The 22,277-nt window shown below is 39.6% G+C and overlaps 1 protein-coding gene across 5 annotated transcripts in view; it reads right to left on the bottom strand.

Moving 5' to 3' along the window:
* The window catches only part of LOC131044306 (phosphatidylinositol:ceramide inositolphosphotransferase 1), a 90,467-nt gene that overhangs the window by 55,833 nt on the left and 12,357 nt on the right, over positions 1 to 22,277 (bottom strand). For 3 of the 5 annotated variants that reach the window (XM_057977607.2, XM_057977604.2, XM_057977605.2), the window contains exons 2-5: positions 2,144 to 2,406; positions 1,958 to 2,047; positions 774 to 860; positions 313 to 381 (exon numbers count right to left, since the gene is read on the bottom strand). In XM_057977607.2, the coding sequence (XP_057833590.2) occupies positions 313 to 381; positions 774 to 860; positions 1,958 to 2,047; positions 2,144 to 2,176 (279 nt within the window). In that variant the 5' untranslated portion in view covers positions 2,177 to 2,406. The remainder of the gene's footprint in view (positions 1 to 312; positions 382 to 773; positions 861 to 1,957; positions 2,048 to 2,143; positions 2,407 to 22,277) is intronic. The other 2 variants (XM_057977609.2, XM_057977608.2) reach the window with 2 other exon arrangements.

The raw sequence follows: 22,277 nt of genomic DNA, 5'->3' as shown, positions 1-22,277 counted from the left end.
CCTCCTCACATTCTTTATTTTATTCACCAGCCAGGTTTTGATCTAAACCACATACAAGTTTGTGAAAAACTAATAATCTATCCAGAATTAACTCATTAAGTAGAAAGACCTTTAACATATCAACTTACACATGCTTTTTCAGTCTGTCATTTATGATGTACTTACAGAAAAAAAATCAAATATAAGAAATAAAAGGATATTTAAGAATATCATGATATTTTAAACTTATCAGCTGCTTAATGTCAAACAACAACTGAAAATAGGCTGAATTGTGAATATGAAACATAAATCTGGAAACAGAAGCAAACTTACTAAGATGAAGGTAAAAAAGACAATGGTGAAAAGTGTCTCACTGATGTAGGCGTTCTCTTGCCCAAGTTCCTGTAGCAATTAAAAAAATAATGAATATATCATTATAGGCAACAATGAGGATAAAGCTGTGACTTCCTTAGTTAATTTGTACTCAATGTAAATGCAAAATTATTTTGAACAAGGATAACAATACATGAAATTAAAAAAAGGAAACATGTCAAAAAAGAAAATTTTATATTGAAACAATTGTCATACAAGAATAAAGCCTAAAGGTTAAGTTTGCCATTCACAAGCTACTAAAATTCATTGAAATCCAAGCTATTAGTAGTTTAGTATGAATCAATCATCAAATCTAGACAAGTATTCATCCTTTTCATATCAACAAGACAGTCACATAGGCAATCTAGCAATCTTGACTAATATAACATTCCAAATCTATTACACAATGGTGCAGAACTTACGGGAATAACCATAAACCCAACATCTTGAAGAGTTGGCCCAGGATGATGTAGATAATGAACTCCTCGAGCAGCTAAACCATGAAGATACTGCAAAATGTTAAACATACAGATAGTTAGTAAATCTTTCATGGAACTTTTCAAAGGTTGTAATTAAGGAATAGTTCTCAAAGTGCTCTGTGATTAAGTTAGCCTTTTCGTGCAATTGAGAGAACCTTTAATCTATGAGAACAAGCAAATGAGAATAGGAAATACAAGTCTCTTTAACTTGTTCATCATAGGGAATGAGTAATAATCCAATGTGTTGATATATAATTTCACTCAATAATAGTGACAGGTGAGTTAGGATGTTGCCATGCTTGCTTTAACTCTGATTTATGAAGAAAACTGTGTTACGGATATTTTTAAAACATGAACCTTTGCTAAAATAACAGTTACACAAAGCCTGAGAAAATGGGATTCAATCATAATCAAAATGCTATTAGAAAACTCAAAAGCAGGGCTGGAAGTGCGCTACAAATTTCTATCTGCACAAAACGACGGTCTTCAAACAAACATTGATATAGGGCTCTACCCTCATCAAGTAAAGACTGGGGATCAAGTTCCTTCCTCACAAGATCATCAAAACAGCTAAAACTGCATTTCAACTTATGCAGAACCTGTTGTCTAGCAATTTGGGTTAGCATTGATGGTAAATAGACTCCTCTGGCCAAAAAGTGAATGAGGATCTTGTAAGATATTTTTATAAGGATTATAATCATCAAAGAAGTGGGAATGTACTGATGATCCACAAATTCTTTAGCAAAATATAGAACTAAATCAATTCCCTCATATAAATGATTCGTGTACAAACATTTCTAAAGAAAAATGGTAGAAAAATGGTAGATGTAAGATGAGATAGCTTCAACAAGACTTGTCTGGCAATCTAGTATTGATTGAGACTTATGATATATACATGTCACAATTAGGTACTAATTTGTGCATTTAGAGTCTAGACACAACCTACCTCATAATCTAGGATTTTTTTAGACATATGATATGCACACATTAAAATTAGGTACCAACTTGTGTCATTTGTACTACAAATACCAATCACATATGCCCTGCCCTAATATAATACATACATACAGAAAGAAAGAAAGAAAAGAGGTTGCTATTCAATCCCCAAAAAGAAAAGAGTTGGTGACCTGGCATAGAAGACCGAACAGTAGAAATTTCCATCTTTCAAGGAAGAGTGGCAATTCTACCATTGTTTCCATACTTATTCTTCTCCATACCTAGACTCCGACAGCAGGCAGACAAGTAAACTATTAATCCAAAATAGAAATTAAAACCCTATAAAAACATAAAAGTGAATATGAATGATCACATACCTTTGAAGTTGCACGAGCAATATAAGGCGGCATCCCCAAATTTGTATGCGAGTTAGTGTTAATGCTAGTCCGGGTGCTAATGCTGCCACAAGACTGAGATGTAGAGACACAGGTGTCCTAAAAAAAATTATATTTTAGGGATGCTTGTGGTTAGGTATTACAAGTAGCGTGTACAAGCAATGGCAGGGGCTATATACATTCAGAGTTCTGCCTGTTGTACATATGTTTGATTGATGCGCATTAAATTTTTCTTTTTACATGACCTACAAGATGACAACATCAGTGTCAATAATCCTCTATAACATTAGATTTATTTGTATTGACATGATGTTAAAAATGAGACAAAATTTACATTAATTTCAAAAAAAGAAAGATTACACACTTGTCATTGCATTAGCTTCTCTTTTATTCAAATGATGTTGGAAAAGACATTAAACTTATATCAGTTTCAAAATTTAGAAAAATCTAAGACGCTTGTACCTTTTTTTATGCTTTAATTATTATTTTCTTGAACTACACGAAGGGAGCGATAAGACTAACAACCTTTTCATCCAAGCTAAGCTGAGGTCCAAAATTGAATTTAATTTTTCAAGTTTGATGATGAAAACCATGGTTGCAGATTTGGACCAGGTTGAATCTCACACTTGTAAAAGTAACCCACAATAAGTAAACCAAAAAAATAAAAACCTAACAACCGAGTCTAGAGCCTTCCAATGTGAGGAGTGAAGCTTAGTCATTTACACATCATAATAACAAGGAAAAATTAATATATTATTTATAGAGAGAATTAAAATATTACAATAATATATTTTGCATTATATTTAGTTTAAAAATAGTCATTAAAATCAAATATAATATTAATAATATTAGTTTAATTATGATTATTTAATAATTAATATCATAAAATAATTAATAATTATAGGAAATAAAAATAATTTATAATCATAAAAACAATATATTCTGTTAATTATATTATACTATATCTGTCAACGCTTTTCAAATAGATTTATTTAAGATAACTATACTAGTTTTAATCAATTGAATGAACACATATAATTACATAAAATGACCTAATTTCTTGTGTATTGTGGGAGAGAAATAATGTCGTTGCTACCAAAGGAGACTCCCACGGCTAAGGCTTTCTAGAGAGTGCAGGGCAGATCTGCAACTGCAAATCAGAGGAATAAGGTGGGCTGTCGGGTGTCTGGTGTAGGCAGATCCCCACAATGGACAGGAAATGCTATCAATGGTGGTAGGTTTGCACGATATGGGTGAGCGTCGAAGGGGGGAAACTTCTCTTCTAGTGGATGTTGTTATCCCCCTTTCAACCACGAGTTGTCAAAATGGAACTGCAACCCTAATGTGAGTGAGTGATCAAAACGAGCGGAGGGGACATGGGCAAATAGATGTAAGCATCATGTGTCAGCAGAGTGTACCCAGAATATGGCGAGGCAAGGGTTTTATGGAAAGCAAAGCAGGAGTTTCAAAGGTGATGTTGTGGATGGTGGCAAGGCAAAGTCACTCTGTATTGGGCAACAGCCTGCTAGAGCAATAACAGTTACATTAGATGAGGAGATGGAAAATGAAATGGTAGAAAATGAGAGGTTTTTAGCAGAGTGAGGTGTGATTGGGAGGTTTAAAGGGTTTTGGCCAAGCCTTAGTAATCTAAATAAATGGATTTCAAAAATCTGGGGTCCCATTCTTGAAGGGGATGTTCAAATCTATCCGGGTGCCCAAGGTTTCTTTGTGGTAATCTTTGACAATGAATAGGAAAAGAACAAGATTCTATGTGACTACCTATGAAGCTAGATGGACAAGCACTTGCTAATGCTAGAGCCTTGGTACACAACTTTCAACCCTGCTACGGAATCATTTGACAAGGTTCCAATCCTGGTAAGGTTGCCAAATTTGCCATTTCAATTTTGGTTTTGAATCTTGCTTTGAGGCCATAGGTAATTCATTAAGAAGACTCTTTCTGGTGGATGAGGGTTCTTCAAATATTCTTCAGGGTTCTTCAAATATTCTTCACACTACTTATGCTCGTTTATTAGTTTAAATAGACATGACTAGAGATTTTCTTGAGGAGATCTCGTTGAAAACGGCCAAGGGTTGTTGCAACATGTTGATTATGAAGGGATTCCTTTTAGATGTTGCAGTGCTTCCAAATAGGACACATTGCAGCCCAATGCTCCAGGCATAGATTGGACAAGCCTGCTTCATGGTGGCACAAGGTCTCTCCACATCATTATATAGTGAAGAAAGATACTGGAGGTCAAAACTGTTCCCAAACCTCAGGAGATAGTGTTGTGGAAAAGCAGCAAGGAATGGTTCCTAAACTCACAAAGGCCTCAAGTGGTTCAGAGGCATTGTTTAAAACTCATGATAAAATGGGAGGCTGCTCTGTGGTGGAGGATAAACAAGTTGGTTCACAAAGTTTGGTTGAGAGGGTAAGGTCTTCTGATGGGGCATCTAAGGAGGTGTTGCTAAATGCTAAAGCGCAAGACGAAGGGTGGACAATAGTGAAGGGGACAAGGGTCAAGAGAGGTAAGGAAGAAAGTACCTTTAATATGCTTCTCTGCTCACATGATAGGGGAGGAGGTAAATTCAAGTAATTATTACCTGTTAATAGGTTTTTGCACTATGGTGCTTTGTTGTTTGTGGGGAGGTGGCTCCATGGTTGTAGCCCCAACTAGTTCAAGCCAGGTTTTAAACCCGATATCTTAATATAAAAAACAATCTATTACCAATCAAAAAATAATAACTGAACAAACACAAATATATAAATTCTTACAAATTAAATACTTAATATAATATTTTTGAATGTATTTATAAATAATTGCTCGTATATAATAATAAATATTAATATATAAATTCCCTTGTTTAGGAGCTTGTAGGTGATAAAACTACAAAAATTGACAAAGCATGGGTCAATTGAACACCACCCCTGGAAGGCTTCTCCAAAATCAATTTCGATGGTGCACGAAGAGGCAACCCAAGATCGTCTCTTGTTTCATGATCAAGGATTCACGAGGGTTCTTGACCAAGCCTGCCTCAGTAAAGCTACAAAGGGGCACAAACAAAGAGGCTAAGACACAAGCTTTGACCCAAGGCCCATGGCCAAGAATTGCGTCATTACTCACTTCATCATTGCAGGTGACTAATGATAATGACAAATGCAATTCGAAAAAGGGTTTTGTTGTGACCATTTCACACATCGCCCCATTAGAATGGGGACCCCCTCTTTTTGCTTTAGGTTTTGCTTTCTCTTTGCTTGTTTTTCTCTCTGTTTTCTAGGTTTTTTTAAGTGAGTGAGTGGTTTGCCTAGGCTGGCTAGATTACGGCTAATCTCTGGAGCTCATTTTAGGGTTTCTTTCAAGCTGAGTCTAGCCTAGTTTTAGAGTTGTTAGTCGTCTGCCTGAAACCTCAAGATTGCTATAATGAAGCATGCCTTTCAGGGGAGTCAAGTTGGTTTGATCAAGGAACAAGGTGAATAGGCCTCAGGTCAGGTCAGGACTAGATTTGAGGGTTTTCTTGTCAGAGTCTTGTTTGTTTCCCTATCTAAGTCAGTTGAGCAGAGCCAATGAAGAAAAGGAGTTGGTTTGATCGAGTTTGATGGAGGATGAAGCGAATCAAGGTAACATCTAGCCTGCAAATATCAATTTCGCTCCTGACCCTTCCAAAGGGTCCAGAGCAAAATTTTGAAAAGCTCTCATTTTTGCCTAGTGAAAAGCAGGATCTTGATGGAGATACATGAGGAAAAGTCTATGTTTGCCTTTTAAGGAAAATTGGAGTTCAAAATGTCTAGAATCAAGCCTAAAATAGGATTTTCGCTCTTGACCCTTCCAAAGGGTCCAGGGCGAAAATCATTGTAAACCTCTTTTTTCTTCTCATTTTTGATTGAATGATGCTTTCTGGGGCATGTTTGAGGGTAGATTGTTATGTTCTTGCCTGGAGAGGGACTTGATTGATTTTTGAAGAGCAAGATGATACCTGAAGGAGAATTTCGCTCCTGACCCTTCCAAAGGGTCCAAAGCGAATTTCATCCTAAACCCTATTTCTTGTCGTGGATAGATTTGCAGTCTTGTTCCTAACTTGGAAAAGACCTAACTTTGCCTTGTGAGGTAGTTTGAAACTTGAAAATTGAGCAATTTGGCCTGGAATGGAGATTTCGCTCCTAACCCTTCCAGAGGGTCCAGAGCGAAAATCTTATTAGAGCTTATTTCTTCCTAACTTTGGCTAAGTTTTGATGTGCAGGGTCTCTTGGAATGAAGATTGGACTTTATTTGATACCTTTGAAGATTTGGAAGCCTGTAAAAATGAAGAACTTTGGACAAAATGGTGAATTTCTCTCCTGACCCTTCCAAAGGGTCCAGAGCGAAATTCCCAAAAGCTCTTATTGTGCAGTGAAGAAGGTCAAGTTTTTGGCATGAATGAAACAAGAACAACTTGCTTTTGCCTCTTGAAGATGTTTTAACTTGGAAAAATGAAGGATTTTGCCCAAAAGAAGAATTTCGCTCCTGACCCTTCCAGAGGGTCCAAGGCGAAAATTCCTCAATTACCTATTTTTCTTGCAAAATCAAGTCGAGTTTTGGTTTTTATGGCTTGGATGAGAGAGGAGTAGTGTTTTCTTCCTTTGAGAGATGAATTCAACTTGAAATGATGATGGAATAGGCCTAAAATGAGAAATTCGCTCCTGACCCTTCCAAAGGGTCCAAAGCGAAAATCTCTATAAGAGATATTTCTTGCCTTGTTTGGTCAAATTGAGGTGTCTACGACATGATGAAAGGAGAAAGAGCATGTTGAAACCCTTGGGCATGTTTAGAAGTCATGAAAATGAAGGATTATGGCCAGGAAAGGAAATTTCGCTCCTGACCCTTCCAAAGGGTCTAGAGCGAAATTCCTTATAAACCTATTTTTTAGCCTTTCTTGGACATGAAATCCTATTCCTAGCACAATGAGACATGAAATCCCACCTTCCAAAGAAGTTTCAAGTTTAAAAAGTGAGGATTTTGGTCAAGATTGAGAAATTCGCTCCTGACCCTTCCAAAGGATCCAAAGCGAATTTTCTCAAAATCACTCTTTGCTATCAAGTTTTGCTAAGTCAAGTGTGGGATAAGGTGAAATATAGAAGGAATTGCCCCTGGGAATGACTTGAAGTGCTAAGAAATCATAGAAAAGTGAAGGAATTGAGCCAAATAGTGAATTTCGCTCCTGACCCTTCCAAAGGGTCCAAGGCGAAATTCCTAAAAACACCTATTTTCCTTGCAAGGTCAAGACAACTTTTTGGTTTTTATGGCTTGAATGGGTATGAGGAAGTGTGTTTTTGCCTTTTGAGGATGATTGAGGTTGAAAAGAGGAAGCAATTGAGCCTAGAACATGATTTTCACTCCTAACCCTTCCAAAGGGTCCAGAGCGAAAATCCTAAAAACTATCCTTTATTCCAAATTTTGGACAAAACTAAGCTTGGACAAGGGTGTGAGAAGAGAATTTGGATTGCCTTAGAGTGGAATTGGGTTGCTAAAATGCCAGTTTTGAAGCCAAGAGAGAAATTCGCTCCTGACCCTTCCAAAGGGTCCAGAGCGAAATTTCTAAATTCTCCTTTTTCCTTGCAAATTTAAGACAAGATTATGATTTTCATGACTTGGAGAGGAGGGAGGCAAGATGTTTTATGCCTTGGAAGTGATTTGAAGATGAGAGGATTGGAAAATTGCCTAAAACCTAATTTTCACTCCTGACCCTTCCAAAGGGTCCAGGGTGAAAATCTCAAAATCCCCTATTTTGCCTTGCAAGAACAAACCAAGCTTGGGTGGAGTGAATGAAGAAGACCATTGCCTAGCCTTGAGGGGTGGATAGAAGTCAGAATGATGGAGGAATAAGCCTAAGCAAGGAAAATCGCTCCTGACCCTTCCAAAGGGTCCAAGGCGAAAAACATCAAAGACACCTTTTCCTCCAAAATTCAAGTAAAACTAGGCCTGGACTACAGTAAAAGAAGCCATTCGGAATGCCTTGAAGAAATTTAGACCTTCAAAAAATGAGAATTTTGAGCTCAGGAGAGAATTTCGCTCTTGACCCTTCCAAAGGGTCCAGAGCGAAATTCCCAAAAGAACAATATTTCCTTCAAAAATTGATAAGCCAACTCAATGATTGAGATGAATAGACCCTGGAGATTGCCTTGGAGGAGGTTAATGATCAAACTAAGGTGAATTTTGACCTAAAAAGTAAAAATCGCTCCTGACCCTTCCAAAGGGTCCAGGGCGAAAATCACATTTTCATCTAATTCGTTCATGAGAAATGCTAAAATTTGGAATGCAAGACTTTGTCAAGTCAAAACAAACATGAGCTCGCCTTCTGGAAGATTTTGGAGTCAAGAAATGAGATATTCAAGACCTAATTGGAAAAATCGCTCCTGACCCTTCCAAAGGGTCCAAGGCGAAATCATCAAAAAACCTATCATTCAACCTTGTTAGATTGAGTCAAGGACAAATTGCAAGATTGTGAAGACAAGGACATTAAATTTGCAAATATTGGTTGTGAAAATTTCAATTCATGAAGTGAACAAGCCTGGATGTAAAGTTCAAACAAGCCTTGAAGTGGTTTAGACCTTCATCATCTTGGATATTTCAATGCCTAAGGAGGAAAGAAGCTTCATTGAGCCTTGATCAAACCTCAATATTCCTCAATTTTCACTAAATTTGTCAAAATTAAGACATTTGGGAAGTTAGATCAAATTCACATGAATTAAGGCATTTGTAATTAAATCAATTAATTTTAAGCCTTAAAACAAATGAAAAAGAACACCTTTCAAGCCTTAAAATTAATTTTAAAATTTAAAAAATAAAGGTGAGCGCTCAAATTCATTCATTTGCTTTTACGAGCAAGTCGGCCCCCTTTTAAAACGGATTTTATCTTATTTTATTGCTAATTTGTTAGGTCGGCCTCATGGTTAATTAGGGTGAGCGCCCTATATAAGAGAGGAGCATTGTAGCACTTTCAAATCATTCATTCATTATTCTTCTCATGCGAATTTCAAGAGCAGATTGGAGGAGCGAATTATACCAGATTGGAGGCGAATTTCTTGCTAAATTGGAGGCTAATTTCCAGAATTTGCTAAGTGGTTGGAGGCTAGTGGAAGGCGAAGTTCTTTTGAAGATTAATTGAGGCATAATTCATCCAAAGGGAGACCAAAATTCAATTCTTATCCAGCAAAATCTGATCTTCTTTCTTCCATTTTCCAAGGTTCGTAGTTAAGCTTTCAAGGAAGGAGGTATGAAGAATCAAATTTTTGAAGTTTCTATTCAAGACTTATTTTGATTTCATAACAATCTTTTAAAAATCTAAGTCTTGTAAAATCTGATTTCCATTTGTAATTAATTTGAAAATTTATAATTCTTGGATTTATCATGTCATTTTCAAATTAATATCTTAAATCATTCCCTTGAAAGGTCTTAAATTCTATGCTTTAAGGTATGATGTTCAAAGACTAATTTTAAATTTTTGTGTAGGCATCAAATGACGACCCCCAAAGCCGGAGGATCAACTACTTGGCAGACTCTCATCAAAGAAGATCAAGCCAGAACAAGGACGATCTCCTCCACTCCAGCATCATTAAGGACGACCTCCTCCAATCCAGTTTCATTAAGGATGACCTTCTCCATCTATCTTCCAGTCCAGCATTTGAAGGAAAGCATCACCAAATTGAGCATCAACCAAGTGTTAGACAAGGTGGCATCCCAATCATCACTCCTCCAATCGGGTTGGTCCACCTCAGCATGTTCAGATTCAATGTACCTGACTCATTAAAGATGGCACAAACTTCGATGTACCTACCCCGACTATCCATTGGTCGAATATTCCAAAGAGGACATGTGTCCAAATAATGCAATTATTTCATTGGTCAGAATTAAGTTTGTTGTAACAAACCCTAATTAGGGTTTCATTGTAAAATCTTGGCCATTGATCTCGAATTGATCCAAGCCGTTCATTGTATTTGAGGATGCTATATATGCCCTCACTCATTTCATTTTTAGGGGTTAGAAAAAGAGTTTAGAAGTTTAGAAAGTTAGAAAGTTGGAGAGAAATTAGTCATTGTTTGTAGCAAGATTGAGTAGTGAAGAAAGAATTTTGAACAATTGTTGTCCATTTGGCTATGAGATCAATAAAATATTGAAATTATGGTGTTTTATTGCAATACTTGTGGCTATCTTCATGATTGTTTATCTTCTTGAATCACTCTCAGTTGAAATAGCATTTAAATTTTAAGTTTGAAGGACGAATTGTTGTGCTTGATCTTTGATAAGATTCACATTCCAAACCACTAGCTTCTTACTGATTGTGAGGACGCCTTGTGTGGTCAACTGGAAACATTAAGATTGATTAAGAATTCAATCATTATTGGAAGTATTGATATGTATCTCTATGATAGTATCTATATCCTTGATGATTTGAAAGTTATTGAATCCCCTTAGAAGATCGCATCAATTCCAGTAGAGTTGTAATTTCTTGGCGATACTGAAATTGGTAGAATCTTATCAAGTCTAGCCTTCATTGAGTCATTCTTAGGATCAGTTTAAGTCTCTATTCCCCGAAACCCTTATCTTTTGACATTTTTTGAAAATCTGTTAGTGTTAGGAAAATCCTGTTCCCTCATTTGAAAGGAAGTAACACGGACAAGCTTTCTTTGAAAGTGCGTAAGGCCCCTTGAAGAAACAGCAAACATAACGACCATTGGTGCTTATCCACACGTAGAGATCCTACAAAAAAGAACCTTGAAGTCATCCCGATTGATCATTTTCGCGACATCTTCAGCATTCGGAGACTTTAATCAAGAGAGGATAAGGTACCTTCAAGTATTTTATTCTGTGTTTGGTCGTGTACAAAATACACATCAACAGGTTCCAAGATTGAAAATCGAACATTATTTTGAGAGGAACTTGGACAATATTGAGCTCATCCATAAAGTACTGTTGGTGTAATTATTTATTCATCTTGGATATAATTACACTTTACTTAAGCTTACTTAGGTACATGCATATCATAGTAGTTTGCATATAAAACACTTAGGGAGATGTGCATATTGGAGTGTGTATGTAGAAGAATTTCCACCTTTTATGGTGTGCTCTTGTTGTTACCTTATCATATCCACTTATTGTGGAGTGATAATTCCACCTTCGGTGGGTGATCCACCTCATATGGAATATTCTACTATTTCTCCTACCTACCCGTACCTACCCTTGCATCTCATTGAGCCACATGTCATCATTGTGTGCTCTCTTGTCTCTTAGCCTTGCCTTTATAAGAAGGTTTATCCTACATTGTATGTAACAAGAATCTTGATGACCCAGTCGATCACATTTTACATCATTGATAGGAATACAGTTTATTCTTGTCACATTTTGTTCTCTTATTTGAGCTTTCCATTGCCTCTAGATCTTGGCAAATTCTCATAGGTACAAATGAAGCTATTGTTGCAGAGAGCCACTCATGTGGCCCATTTCCTTGCCACCCAAGCCATTGACAATAAGGACCAAAAAAAGTGATCATAAAGGACACATCTTGATGGGATGAGTGATGGCCTTCATCACATTTAGGATAACACGCAAAGTGCATAAGAAGACTTGAATGTGTGAAGCTCTAAAGGGGCAACTATCATCTTTGAACATACATGGCAATAGTACCCTCCTACAATATAGTTGAAAACTTGATGGACTACAATATCTTAGGATCAAGAAGAAAATTTCCATGTAACACTTGGACTTGAGCTTCTAATCTCAACAAGGACATATTTGAATGTCCAAGATTCATGAGAATTCTGGAGAAGTTGAGTTATATATAGGTGGAACAACCAGTTTGCATGGCACAAGAACAAGAACAAAACACCTATTTTGGCAAGTGCAATGACATCTAAAATGAATCTAACAATCCACATAGAACCTACCATATGGGAAAGACAAAATATGGCTCAATTTTATTTCAATTGGCTCAAGTGAGTCTTTATGATTCACTCCCCATAAGTAGAAAGTGCAATCAAAAAGGTGGTTCAAAATGAGTTGTTAACACAGACTCAACAATAATGTGGCCTCCATTTACCTATCCACATGGAGGGCATTATCAAGGAGGTTGTCATTGTGGAGGTTTTGGCACACACATACATTTAGGACTTGTATTTCCCTAAGTTGAGCAATACCATAGAAGAATATGATTTATTTGCCAATGCATAGAAGGTGGAGTTGCTTTACATCGTATGAGATTGCAACCTTAATGGAGGCAAAACAATATTCTTTATGAAACCAAAGAGGGGCTATTGATGAAGTCTATAGTCAAGTTCAAGATTGTGCTCAATACTTGTAGTAGCTTTGATGAGGATCAAGGCAAGGCGAAGGAGGTGTTCAAACCGTATCCTTTTTTATTTGAAACAATGCAATTCATGGGAGACAACGACGATGACGACGACGACAATTGTGGAGATAACGTGAGCTCATGTGGACTAGGGGTTCATGCCCTTCATGCGTATAATCAAAAAATACATTGTTGCCCAAAGAGGACAACAAAGCAAATACAAGAAGAAAAGATATAGAACCCAACCACTAAGTTGATACGATCAAAAAGAAAATTTAGCCTAGTCAACCACAATTAATGGTTTACATTACTAATGATGATAATAAACTAACCACTGCCTCCTATATATACCATACTTATGCCATGCGTGCCACTTAGGCCAACTTAACTACCTGTATAAGACTATATTAATAATTATATATAACTTAATTAAGAATTATGGTAACCACAAGCCGACTACTCGTATCTCTATGCACACTATAGGATTAAAGACATAACATGCCCCCCACCCCCCTACATCTTCACACAAGTGTTGTCCTCAGTGATGATCAATTGCAAAACAAGCAAATTATGTGTCACTAGTCCTCAGGTCCTTTGTGTGTTTCTAGAAAATTAACTCAAGCTCTAAGATGAGACTTCCCTCAACATCGAGCTTAGGTAGGATTGTCTACGTTAAAATTCTAAGTTGATTAACTCGCTATTTTATTTTATTATGCGCCTTTGCCTTGTTCTCCTTGTGACTACAAAGTACCCCTTATTGGTGTTGAATGTGTTCCTCCATTGCTCTTAACCTTTTGGTATACCTTAAAAAAAGTTAAGCATGGCAAATGGTACCTTAGTATTGATTGACTGACTTGTTTAAGATCTCTTTTGGGAGGCAATCCTCTTAGCCCATCTTTCAAAGTAGCTTAAATATTTAGTGATATAGAAATCATTAACTATTGCAATTCCAATGAAATTGATTGAGGCATACCTCTATCTACCTCCTCGTTAAACATCTTTTACATTTGGTGCACGCTTACCATTTGTGGATACTTTACATGCAACCCCTTCAATTCAAATGTTTTTCACTCTAAGTAAAACTAGATGAACAATTAGTAGAAGTTCATCTCAAATATTCATATAGTAAACCACTAAACTCCCAAAACAATGTCTACTCCAATAGCAAACATTGGACAATAAAGCATGTAGCCTTCCTTGATGAATTTAATGCTATGACATTTCCTTGAATAACTAATTATACCTCCACCTGCAATCATAACCTGAAATCTTAGGGTTGGTAAACAAAACAATTCAATTGTTTTGCCAACTTGCTATCGAAGAAGTTACGAGTACTCCCTAAGTCAATCAATAGCTAACAAAGCATGGCAAGGGATTGTTGGTTGGACATCTTGTTGAGTCTTCTATCACCACAATTGCCTCTTCTTCATTTATTTCTTCATCATAGGTGCCCTCAATGTAGAGCAATTTCTTCTCAACACATTTTAGTCCTTTCTTGTATTTTCCATCACAATTGAAATGTAACCCTTTTGCCCTTTTTTCTACAACTTGTTGAGGTGTCAATCTCATAGGTCAAAGAAATGAAGATGCAAGAGTCCTCCAATCTCTCTTGCTAGAGAATTCCTCACTTCTATTAGCTAAAAGATTTTCCTCTACTTGCTTTGCCATAATAATTGATTGAGACATAAAATTTAGGCACAACATGTGTACCTCATATTTGAGGTTGTCCTTTAAACTCCCTAGAAATAATTCCTTCAAATTTCCACCTATTACATGTTCCACTCTTAAAGCCAATTTGGAATTATTTAGCAGACTCCTTGATTGTACCTATTTTCTTTAATTTGGTAAATTGGCTAAAGTACCTATTCATAATATTGTCACCATAATGTGTAGTGAGCTCCTCTTAGAAAAAAGACAATGTGATAGCACACCCAAAAATTTTCTTCTCTTCAAATAGCCAATGATACTAAATGAATTGATCTAGTTCCAAGTATAAGGAAGTCATTGCAACCTTTTGTTAACATGGATCGTGATGAAGATCAAAGAACTATTCCATTTCACAAAGCTGATTGGTTGGAACATTGCTTGAATTTTTACATATCCATCTTTGGCATGAAGTACCTAAAAGAGAATTATTCGGGTGACAATCCATCTTTAGATCTAAATCAAACCCAAAACCTCCTATATATACCATACTTATGCCCTAGATGCTACCCAAGTAAACTTGACTACCTATATAAGACTATATTAATAATTATATAACTTAATTTAGAGTTCAATAGCCACAAGTTGGCTACTCATATCCCTATGCACACTATAAGATTAAGGGTGTAGCATTTACTTATAATTTTGAGGTGAAAAGATAAAAAACAATCCTAAAGCCATACAATCAGAGTTTATAGTTTATACATCTAAAACAAAATTAAGAAAGATTATAACCTATTAAGAGAGCACATAAACAATTTAAATTGAGAGAAATCACAAAAATTGATTTGGAGAAACCCAATAAACACTATAAAAGAATGAGATTGTACATTCTATAGACACTATATTCATTGTTGTTTAAAAGGTTTATAGCTTGCTTGAGGCCTTCACAAACATCTCACAAGATGAATATGATGCCCAAACACCTAAACGACTTTGAGGCTATTCCCTAGTCTTCTCAATTACACTCAACTCTTACACAATATTACACTATAGCAAAAATACAAATGTACAATCCTTACAACTAAAAAGAACGCCTTCTACATGCTTCAAATGGGGCATTATAGATGTACCAGTTACAAGATAATTTATAGAAGTAGCTGATCAAGAATAAGAAAAAATAAACAATGCCACTCTATCCATAACTTTGGCTAGTTTGTGTGTCAAGTGGAGATAAAGATTGTGAAATTGAAATAGTTTCTATGGTAGCTTATTTTCTTGTCAACGCTATTGTTGTCATAATAAGCCACTAGGTGTGTAAAGACTTTGCTAGAAATATAATTGTCCTTCCAGCTTTTAGCCAACGCTTCCAAACTAGTAGAATGTGATCCAATTGAATATTGGATGTTCTTTTCTCCCGACCGAAATGTAGAATCTAATAGCCAAAGGAGTAGTAATGAGCAAATTTACAACACTCCAATAACCAAATGGGCATTAAATAATTGAGGCATAAATTGTTCCAAATATTCCTAGTATTGCACTCTCTAGGCATTAATTAATGGTGTAGTTTTTCATTATTTTATATTCCCACATAAAAACATTAGAATGCGAACATGAATCATATAAATTCATGGCCACTTTAGTCTTGCTATATTGGATTTTGTAATGAACCTTCTTGTAAAATATTATTCCAATACCAAAAATAGGGAAAATATAAAATGCATACAAAAATGGAAGATTTGTATTGCATTAAACTAACGGAATCACATTAATGAATTGCAGACCTCTTTGAGGGGGCAACCTCTTTTCAGCAATTCTCTTTCACAATACAATTCATTGATGCTTGTACACCAGCCAATGCCTCTTATTTATACTAATTCTATTAAACTTAACTACTGTTTTGCATACATGTGGAATAAGCACTAATTAGATAGTATCTTTTATTTATAACTACCAAATTATTTAATACTAGCACACCCAAATACCATATCCTTAAGAACATTATATTCCCACCTCCTTAGAATGTTTTGTCCTTGAAAAATGAGAAAAAATACCTAATAGTCACCACATAGCATGCAACAAAATTGGAGCTTGTTAGGGGTAAAAACGTATGTTAGTACGAATAATAATTATTAGTGTGTTGTGTGTGTTTATGTTTTGTTGTTGCCGAGAGGTTCCCGTCGGGTAGTTGGGAGTTGGTGACGGTTGGCAACTTGGCCAATCGTCGGGTCTATATATTGTTTGGTTGGAACCTCGGCAGGGAGATTATGTATGGACAATTTTGGACATTGGAATAAAGATATAACTTTCTGGTCTAATTATTATCATTTGTCATTTATGTTATGATGTACAATTGTTCTGTTCCATGAATGCTTGGTACATATAGGAACTACTGTGTTATCTGATTATTCACCAACTATACATTTAGGACTAAACATTTTGGCATCGTTGCCTGAACGAACCTGGAGATAACCATGGTGGCAGGCGGAAGCAATTAATGGGCAGACCATTTAACCAGTAATTAATTGTCATGGACAGCAACATGCACGAAGAGAGTACCGCGGAAGAGGAATGAGAGGATCAGTTGACGGCAGACTTGGTGGAGTTGTGGGACGTGTCGATCACGCAGTACGTACGGCGAGAGGCTTAGGAGAGAGTTGTCTCGGAAGGTACGGTACGTGGTGAACTCACCGTCAACACCCCCCGTCTTTGACCTACTCGGGAGTATTCCAAGGTTACTCGCCAGGAATTTGATTGCACTCCAAGACCAAAGGGAGGAAACGGCAAAGGAACTTCGGCGACAACAAGTTCTCCGATGGTACGAGGAACGGAGTCGTAGGGAGGAAGAGGAGAGGGAGGCCAATCAGCGTCGTACCTCTGGCACTTGATGCCCCTACGGCCGAACAAAGACAGACGTACCATTGCTACCCAAGGAGTAAACGAGGGAACTGTACGACGATCCCTCCGCATAAAATAATAGGCCGACAGGAGACAACGACTAAGACAAGTTGCCGACTTGAGGAGTCCGGAGAAGCACAGCAAAATTCGGAGTGTGAGTCGAAGTCGTAGTCGGGAGAGGCAAAAACCGTGTACGTGGAAGGAGTTGGCCGAGGTCGCCAGGAACCTGCCACTTCCAAACGTAGCGGAGGAAGATCTCGCCAACCAAGCCCCACACTTGACGTCAAGTGAAGAAGACTCCAGAACCGAATCACAAAGCACCCAATCGGAATTTTCCAAACAAGGAGAGGAGGCGGTACGAGACCTGCACGAGGAAATCACCACTATTTTCGAAGCAACGTTATCCGCCATTAAAAACTTGTCCTTGTCAGAGGGTATCAAAATAGGAAGATCGGATCCGAAAATCCCGGGAAGGAGGGACTACAAAAGTGAAGGTGACCAAAGCCCAGTTGGCAGGGGCCCAACCAGACCAGGAGCGTACGGTACCCTCTGGGCACATAGTACCTTCCCGACATATAGCCATTTCCAGGCACCGCATAAAACCGCGCAGAAAAGAACGATGGCACACACCCCGGAGAAACAAAAACTTCCAAAATTCATGGGTGACGAGTCAGAGGACCCTGTAAGGCATTGCAAGACATGCGTCACCATCTAGGAAGCAAATGGCCAGGACGACCGGGACTACTGGGTGAAGGCATTTCCGGCCACTCTGCGAGGAATAGCTATTGACTGGTACACAGACCTTGATGCTGAGCATAAAATACCCTGGAGCAATCTGAAGGCCTTCGAGGAAGAATTCAAACTCCTACAGGATGACAACAAGATTGTGGCGGAAATTTACAACACCAAACAAGGAAAAAACGAAAGTGTGCGCGCATATAACAGAAGGGTGAGGGAATTACTTAACAAAATGGAGAACCAGCCGGCAGGTGACCTCAAGAAGCAGTGGTTCGTGGAAGGATTGGTACCATCCCTGAGAAGGACGATGAAAGTAGTCCCTCCGCCATCGTACGATGAAGCATACAACCGCGCTATGGATATTGAAAGTGAAAAACAAGACATCCCGGGGGAAGCGACGGACCAGTGATGGTGACAGCATGGACGAAGACAACGACAGGGGATCCAAAACCGTGCAAGCACTCCAGAAGGATATGATGAGGATGATGGAATTGTTAAAAGGTGACAAAGAAAGTGGTAGGGAAGGAAAAGAACTATGGTGTATTGACTGCAAGACTGAAGGACACACTAAAGGAAGTTGTCCCCGTAAAGTTTTCTGTGACATCTGCCAAGTAATGGGACATTCAACTAAGGATGCCCGTACAACTTGAAAGCACGGAGCACACAAGTGCTCTATGCCCAACCCGACCAAGCCACACCATCAGCGACACCGTCGAAGCCAACAGCAAACTCTGACACCTCACCTGGAGGGTACAGAAACAATCGGCGGGGTAACAATAGATCCAACAATAACACACCTAGGAGCATAATTCAATATGAAGAGAAGGGGCGACCCATGATTTAGTGCAGGAAGTGCAACGAATGGGTTCACTTTGCCGGAGAATGCCAAAACAGAGGTGATGTAGGAAGTTTGCTATGCAGATGGCGTGGTCCAGGAAATCACGACATAGATTGTCCAAAACAAAAAGGGGTGAACATGCTCGATGTGGAGGGACCAAGAGAAGACGTACTGGCAATCACAAGGTTGCAGAACAAGAAAGCCATGTACCCGAACCCTCACACAGAAAAAGAGAGACTCCAGGAGGCAAGGGCGGATATCGAGTGGGCGATGGCTGGAGAGCGGAGGGCCTCGCACCTGGCTGCCGATACACCAATCCGGTCGGAACCAGAGAAGACTATCATCAAGCAGATGTTACAAACCACAATACCCGTACAGGTGTCTGACCTTCTACAAACCATGCCACAGTTAAGGATGGCTCTGACAAATGTAACCGGGGACAATACCATCAGTCAGGAACACCAAACGATGACAACGTCTGGTATGGACCCGGTGAAGGGATCCGGTACGGATGCCACGAACCCTATGCTACTAGCGGTGGGCGTCAGACAGAAACCCGCAGTGGTAGAGATGGATATATTGGGACAAAAGCTGACAAACACCATTGTTGATGGTGGGTCCGGAGTCAACGTACTAGCCGAGGAAACTTGGCGAAGCCTCGGCAAACCAACACTATGGCCACCAACCTTCCACCTGGTCGGGGCGGATCAGCACGACATCAAACCCCTTGGCACCCTCATGGCACAAAAGGTGATAATTGGGACACAACAATTCCTTATCGATTTTGTAGTCACTCCTTTGGCAAGGAAAGCGTGCGACGCTCTTCTAGGAAGGGGGTGGCCGATCATGGCCAGAGCGAACCACAACTGGAAAAGGAATACGCTCTCAATCGAGAATGACGGCCATAAGTATGTAATTGATCTCAGGAACCAGTCCGTCAGCGAAGAGCTCGCGTCATCGGACTCCGACTCAGAAGATTCCAATCGATGGGAGTGGAGCTCTGAAGGAGACAGAGGAGGGAAAGCACCTGAAGAGGAAGGAGTGTTGGAACTGGACGGATGTTCCGAGGATGGAACCAGTTCACTGGCAGGACTTTTTCATTGGCAAATGGAGGACTATGAGGTCTTCCACCCGGAGTATCACATGCTTCAAATATGTGAGATAGGAGAATCAAGCGGCGGGGTGGAAGAACAACCCTTTCCCCCAGAGTGCGGTAGATACCAAGAGGGAATGGCACGGATGGACGACACACCAACCCACCAGTTTGAACGGGATAAACCCATCAAGTACGAGGAAAGAGATGTGAAAAAAATCAATCTACGCAAGTACAAGGACCCGCAGGTGATACTAGTAGGGGATGACTGGAACCCTGTACTAGATCACTCGTACGACGTACGCCAATCGAGGGAGTGTTTGATTTATATGTACAACGTACGGTTGACAAAGAAGGGAGACTGGCAGTGTTTGAGTTATCTATACGGCGTACGGTCAGCAAAGAAGGGAGACTGGCATAGCCCGTACGGTGTACGACCTGCAAGGGGAAGAATATCGTACGGCGGAACATTGCACCCACAGGAAACTAAGTCATACGATCTTGTACAACTAGCAACGAATAAAGGAGAAAGACTGTACAGTCAGAAAACAGACATATCGTACATGCAGGATCCGTACAATCCCCTCCTTCGCATCATTCGTACACGCATAGAGCAGTTGTATGAAAAGTTTGAGGGTATCTGTGCAGAGATTTGTGCCATCCATGAGGAGTTGAGTGAAGGGGTGGCACAAGTTGAAGAGGTCGTACGACCAAGGAGCGGAAGTGCACGAGTTAACCCGTACGGTGTAGAGGAAGAATTGGTCCAATGGTCCGTACTAGTATGGCAAACCAGACAATGGTAGAGGAGGCCACACTAGGTACTTGTACAACATCAACAGGTACTGGTACAGTGTCAGTAGGTACTTGTACTGTTCCAACAAGTGTTGGTACGGCTCCAACTTGTACTAGTACGATATCTGTAGGAACTGGTACGACAAGAACTGGTACTGTACCATGTACTAGTACGATGCTAGCAAGAACTGGTATTGTGCCAACAGGAACTGGTACGGTGCCAGCATGAACTGGTACGGTGGAAACTAGTACGGTGCCAACAAGTACTGGTACGACAAAAACTGGTACTGTGCCAACAAGTACTGGTACGACAGAAATTGGTACGATGCCAACAAAAACTGGTACGGTGCCAACAAGAAGTGGTACGTTGCCAACATGTACTGGTACGACAGAAACTGATACTTGTACGACAAGAATTGGTACGGTGCCAACATGTACTTGTACGGTGCCAGCAAGAACTAATACTGTGCTAGTAGGAACTGGTACTATGCAAGCAGGAACTGGTACGGTACCAACAGGAACTAGTACGGTACCAGCAGGAACCAATACGGTACCAACAGAAACCAATACGATACCAGCAAAAACTGGTACCGTGCCAGCATGAACTCGTACGGTACCAGCACAAACCGGTACGGTACCAGCAGAAACTGGTACGGATGACTTGGAGGCAGAAACTGGTACGGTGTCAACAGGAACCGGTACGGTGTCAGCTAACTTAGAGGCAGCCTTGGACACTCTGACAAATGAAGATATAGACGCCTCGCTGGATGGATGGCTAGTGCAGTTCGCACTCACCCCACACCTTCCTCCTTCCCCTACACCACATAACATGGCCATTGGGCCAAGCATGACCACAGATAGAGAGACCTCTATCCCAGACCTAGCAGGAGAGAAATCCACTGATCAAGAACGGCAAGGGACAAGCAGAGCAGTGGACTGGCAAGAGCTCTTGCAGGACTCCATATTACACCACCTGACCCAGATGACCCAGTAGGCTCACTCGAACGATTCCTAGAGGAGCTACAAGGGCTCTCTGATGTTGCACGCAGCATGGCTCGGCTTACTGGACAGATGGAGGCCGGCAATTCAACCGACGCTACACAGCTGTGTCACTTCATGACCAAGGGGTGCAAGGATGAGTTCACACAGCACTTTGAGCAGCAGGGGTGGCCAGGCCATAGTATGCCCGAGATGATTCAGAATTGGACCCATAGGCACCTGATAGGAGGTACATTGGGCACCACCTTCCGCAGCATGGAGGGGGCCTTCCGAGAGGTGTACTTACAGATGCAGCAGCATCAGGTGGAAAAAGAAGCTCAGCAGATGTACATAACAACCCTGGAAAAGGAGGGTGAGAAGCAGGCAAAGTTGGCCACAGTAGAGAGGAGCTTGAGGAAGGAGATGGAAATGAAGATGACTACCTGTGAGGCCCGCTGCAGCATACAGGAGAAGGAGGCACAAGCATTAGCAACCCGAGTGGCGACGCTCACTTCACAGCTGGAACAAAAAGATAAAAAGCTACTAGAAGTTGCTCACATGGTAAAGAAAGCTCGGGAACGGCAGTTAATAGCAGAAAAGAACCTGAAACTCCAGGCCGGACAGCAGCCTCCTACCGCAACCACTACAGGGACGCCTCCTCCCTCTTCTTGGTCTTAGCTATGTTTTTCATTCCAGTTTCGATTGTCTGAGTCGTCTGGAAGACGACTACGTTTTGGGGGGGGCTAATGTTGGGTTAAAACGTATGTTAGTACGAATATTAATTATAAGTGTGTTATGTGTGTTTATGTTTTGCTGTT

Source organism: Cryptomeria japonica, chromosome 6 (assembly GCF_030272615.1).
Source record: "Cryptomeria japonica chromosome 6, Sugi_1.0, whole genome shotgun sequence".
NCBI classification, from domain to species: domain Eukaryota; kingdom Viridiplantae; phylum Streptophyta; class Pinopsida; order Cupressales; family Cupressaceae; genus Cryptomeria; species Cryptomeria japonica.
The sequence above is the reverse complement of the archived record's forward strand: the minus strand, read 5'-3'. Positions and strand labels throughout refer to the sequence as shown.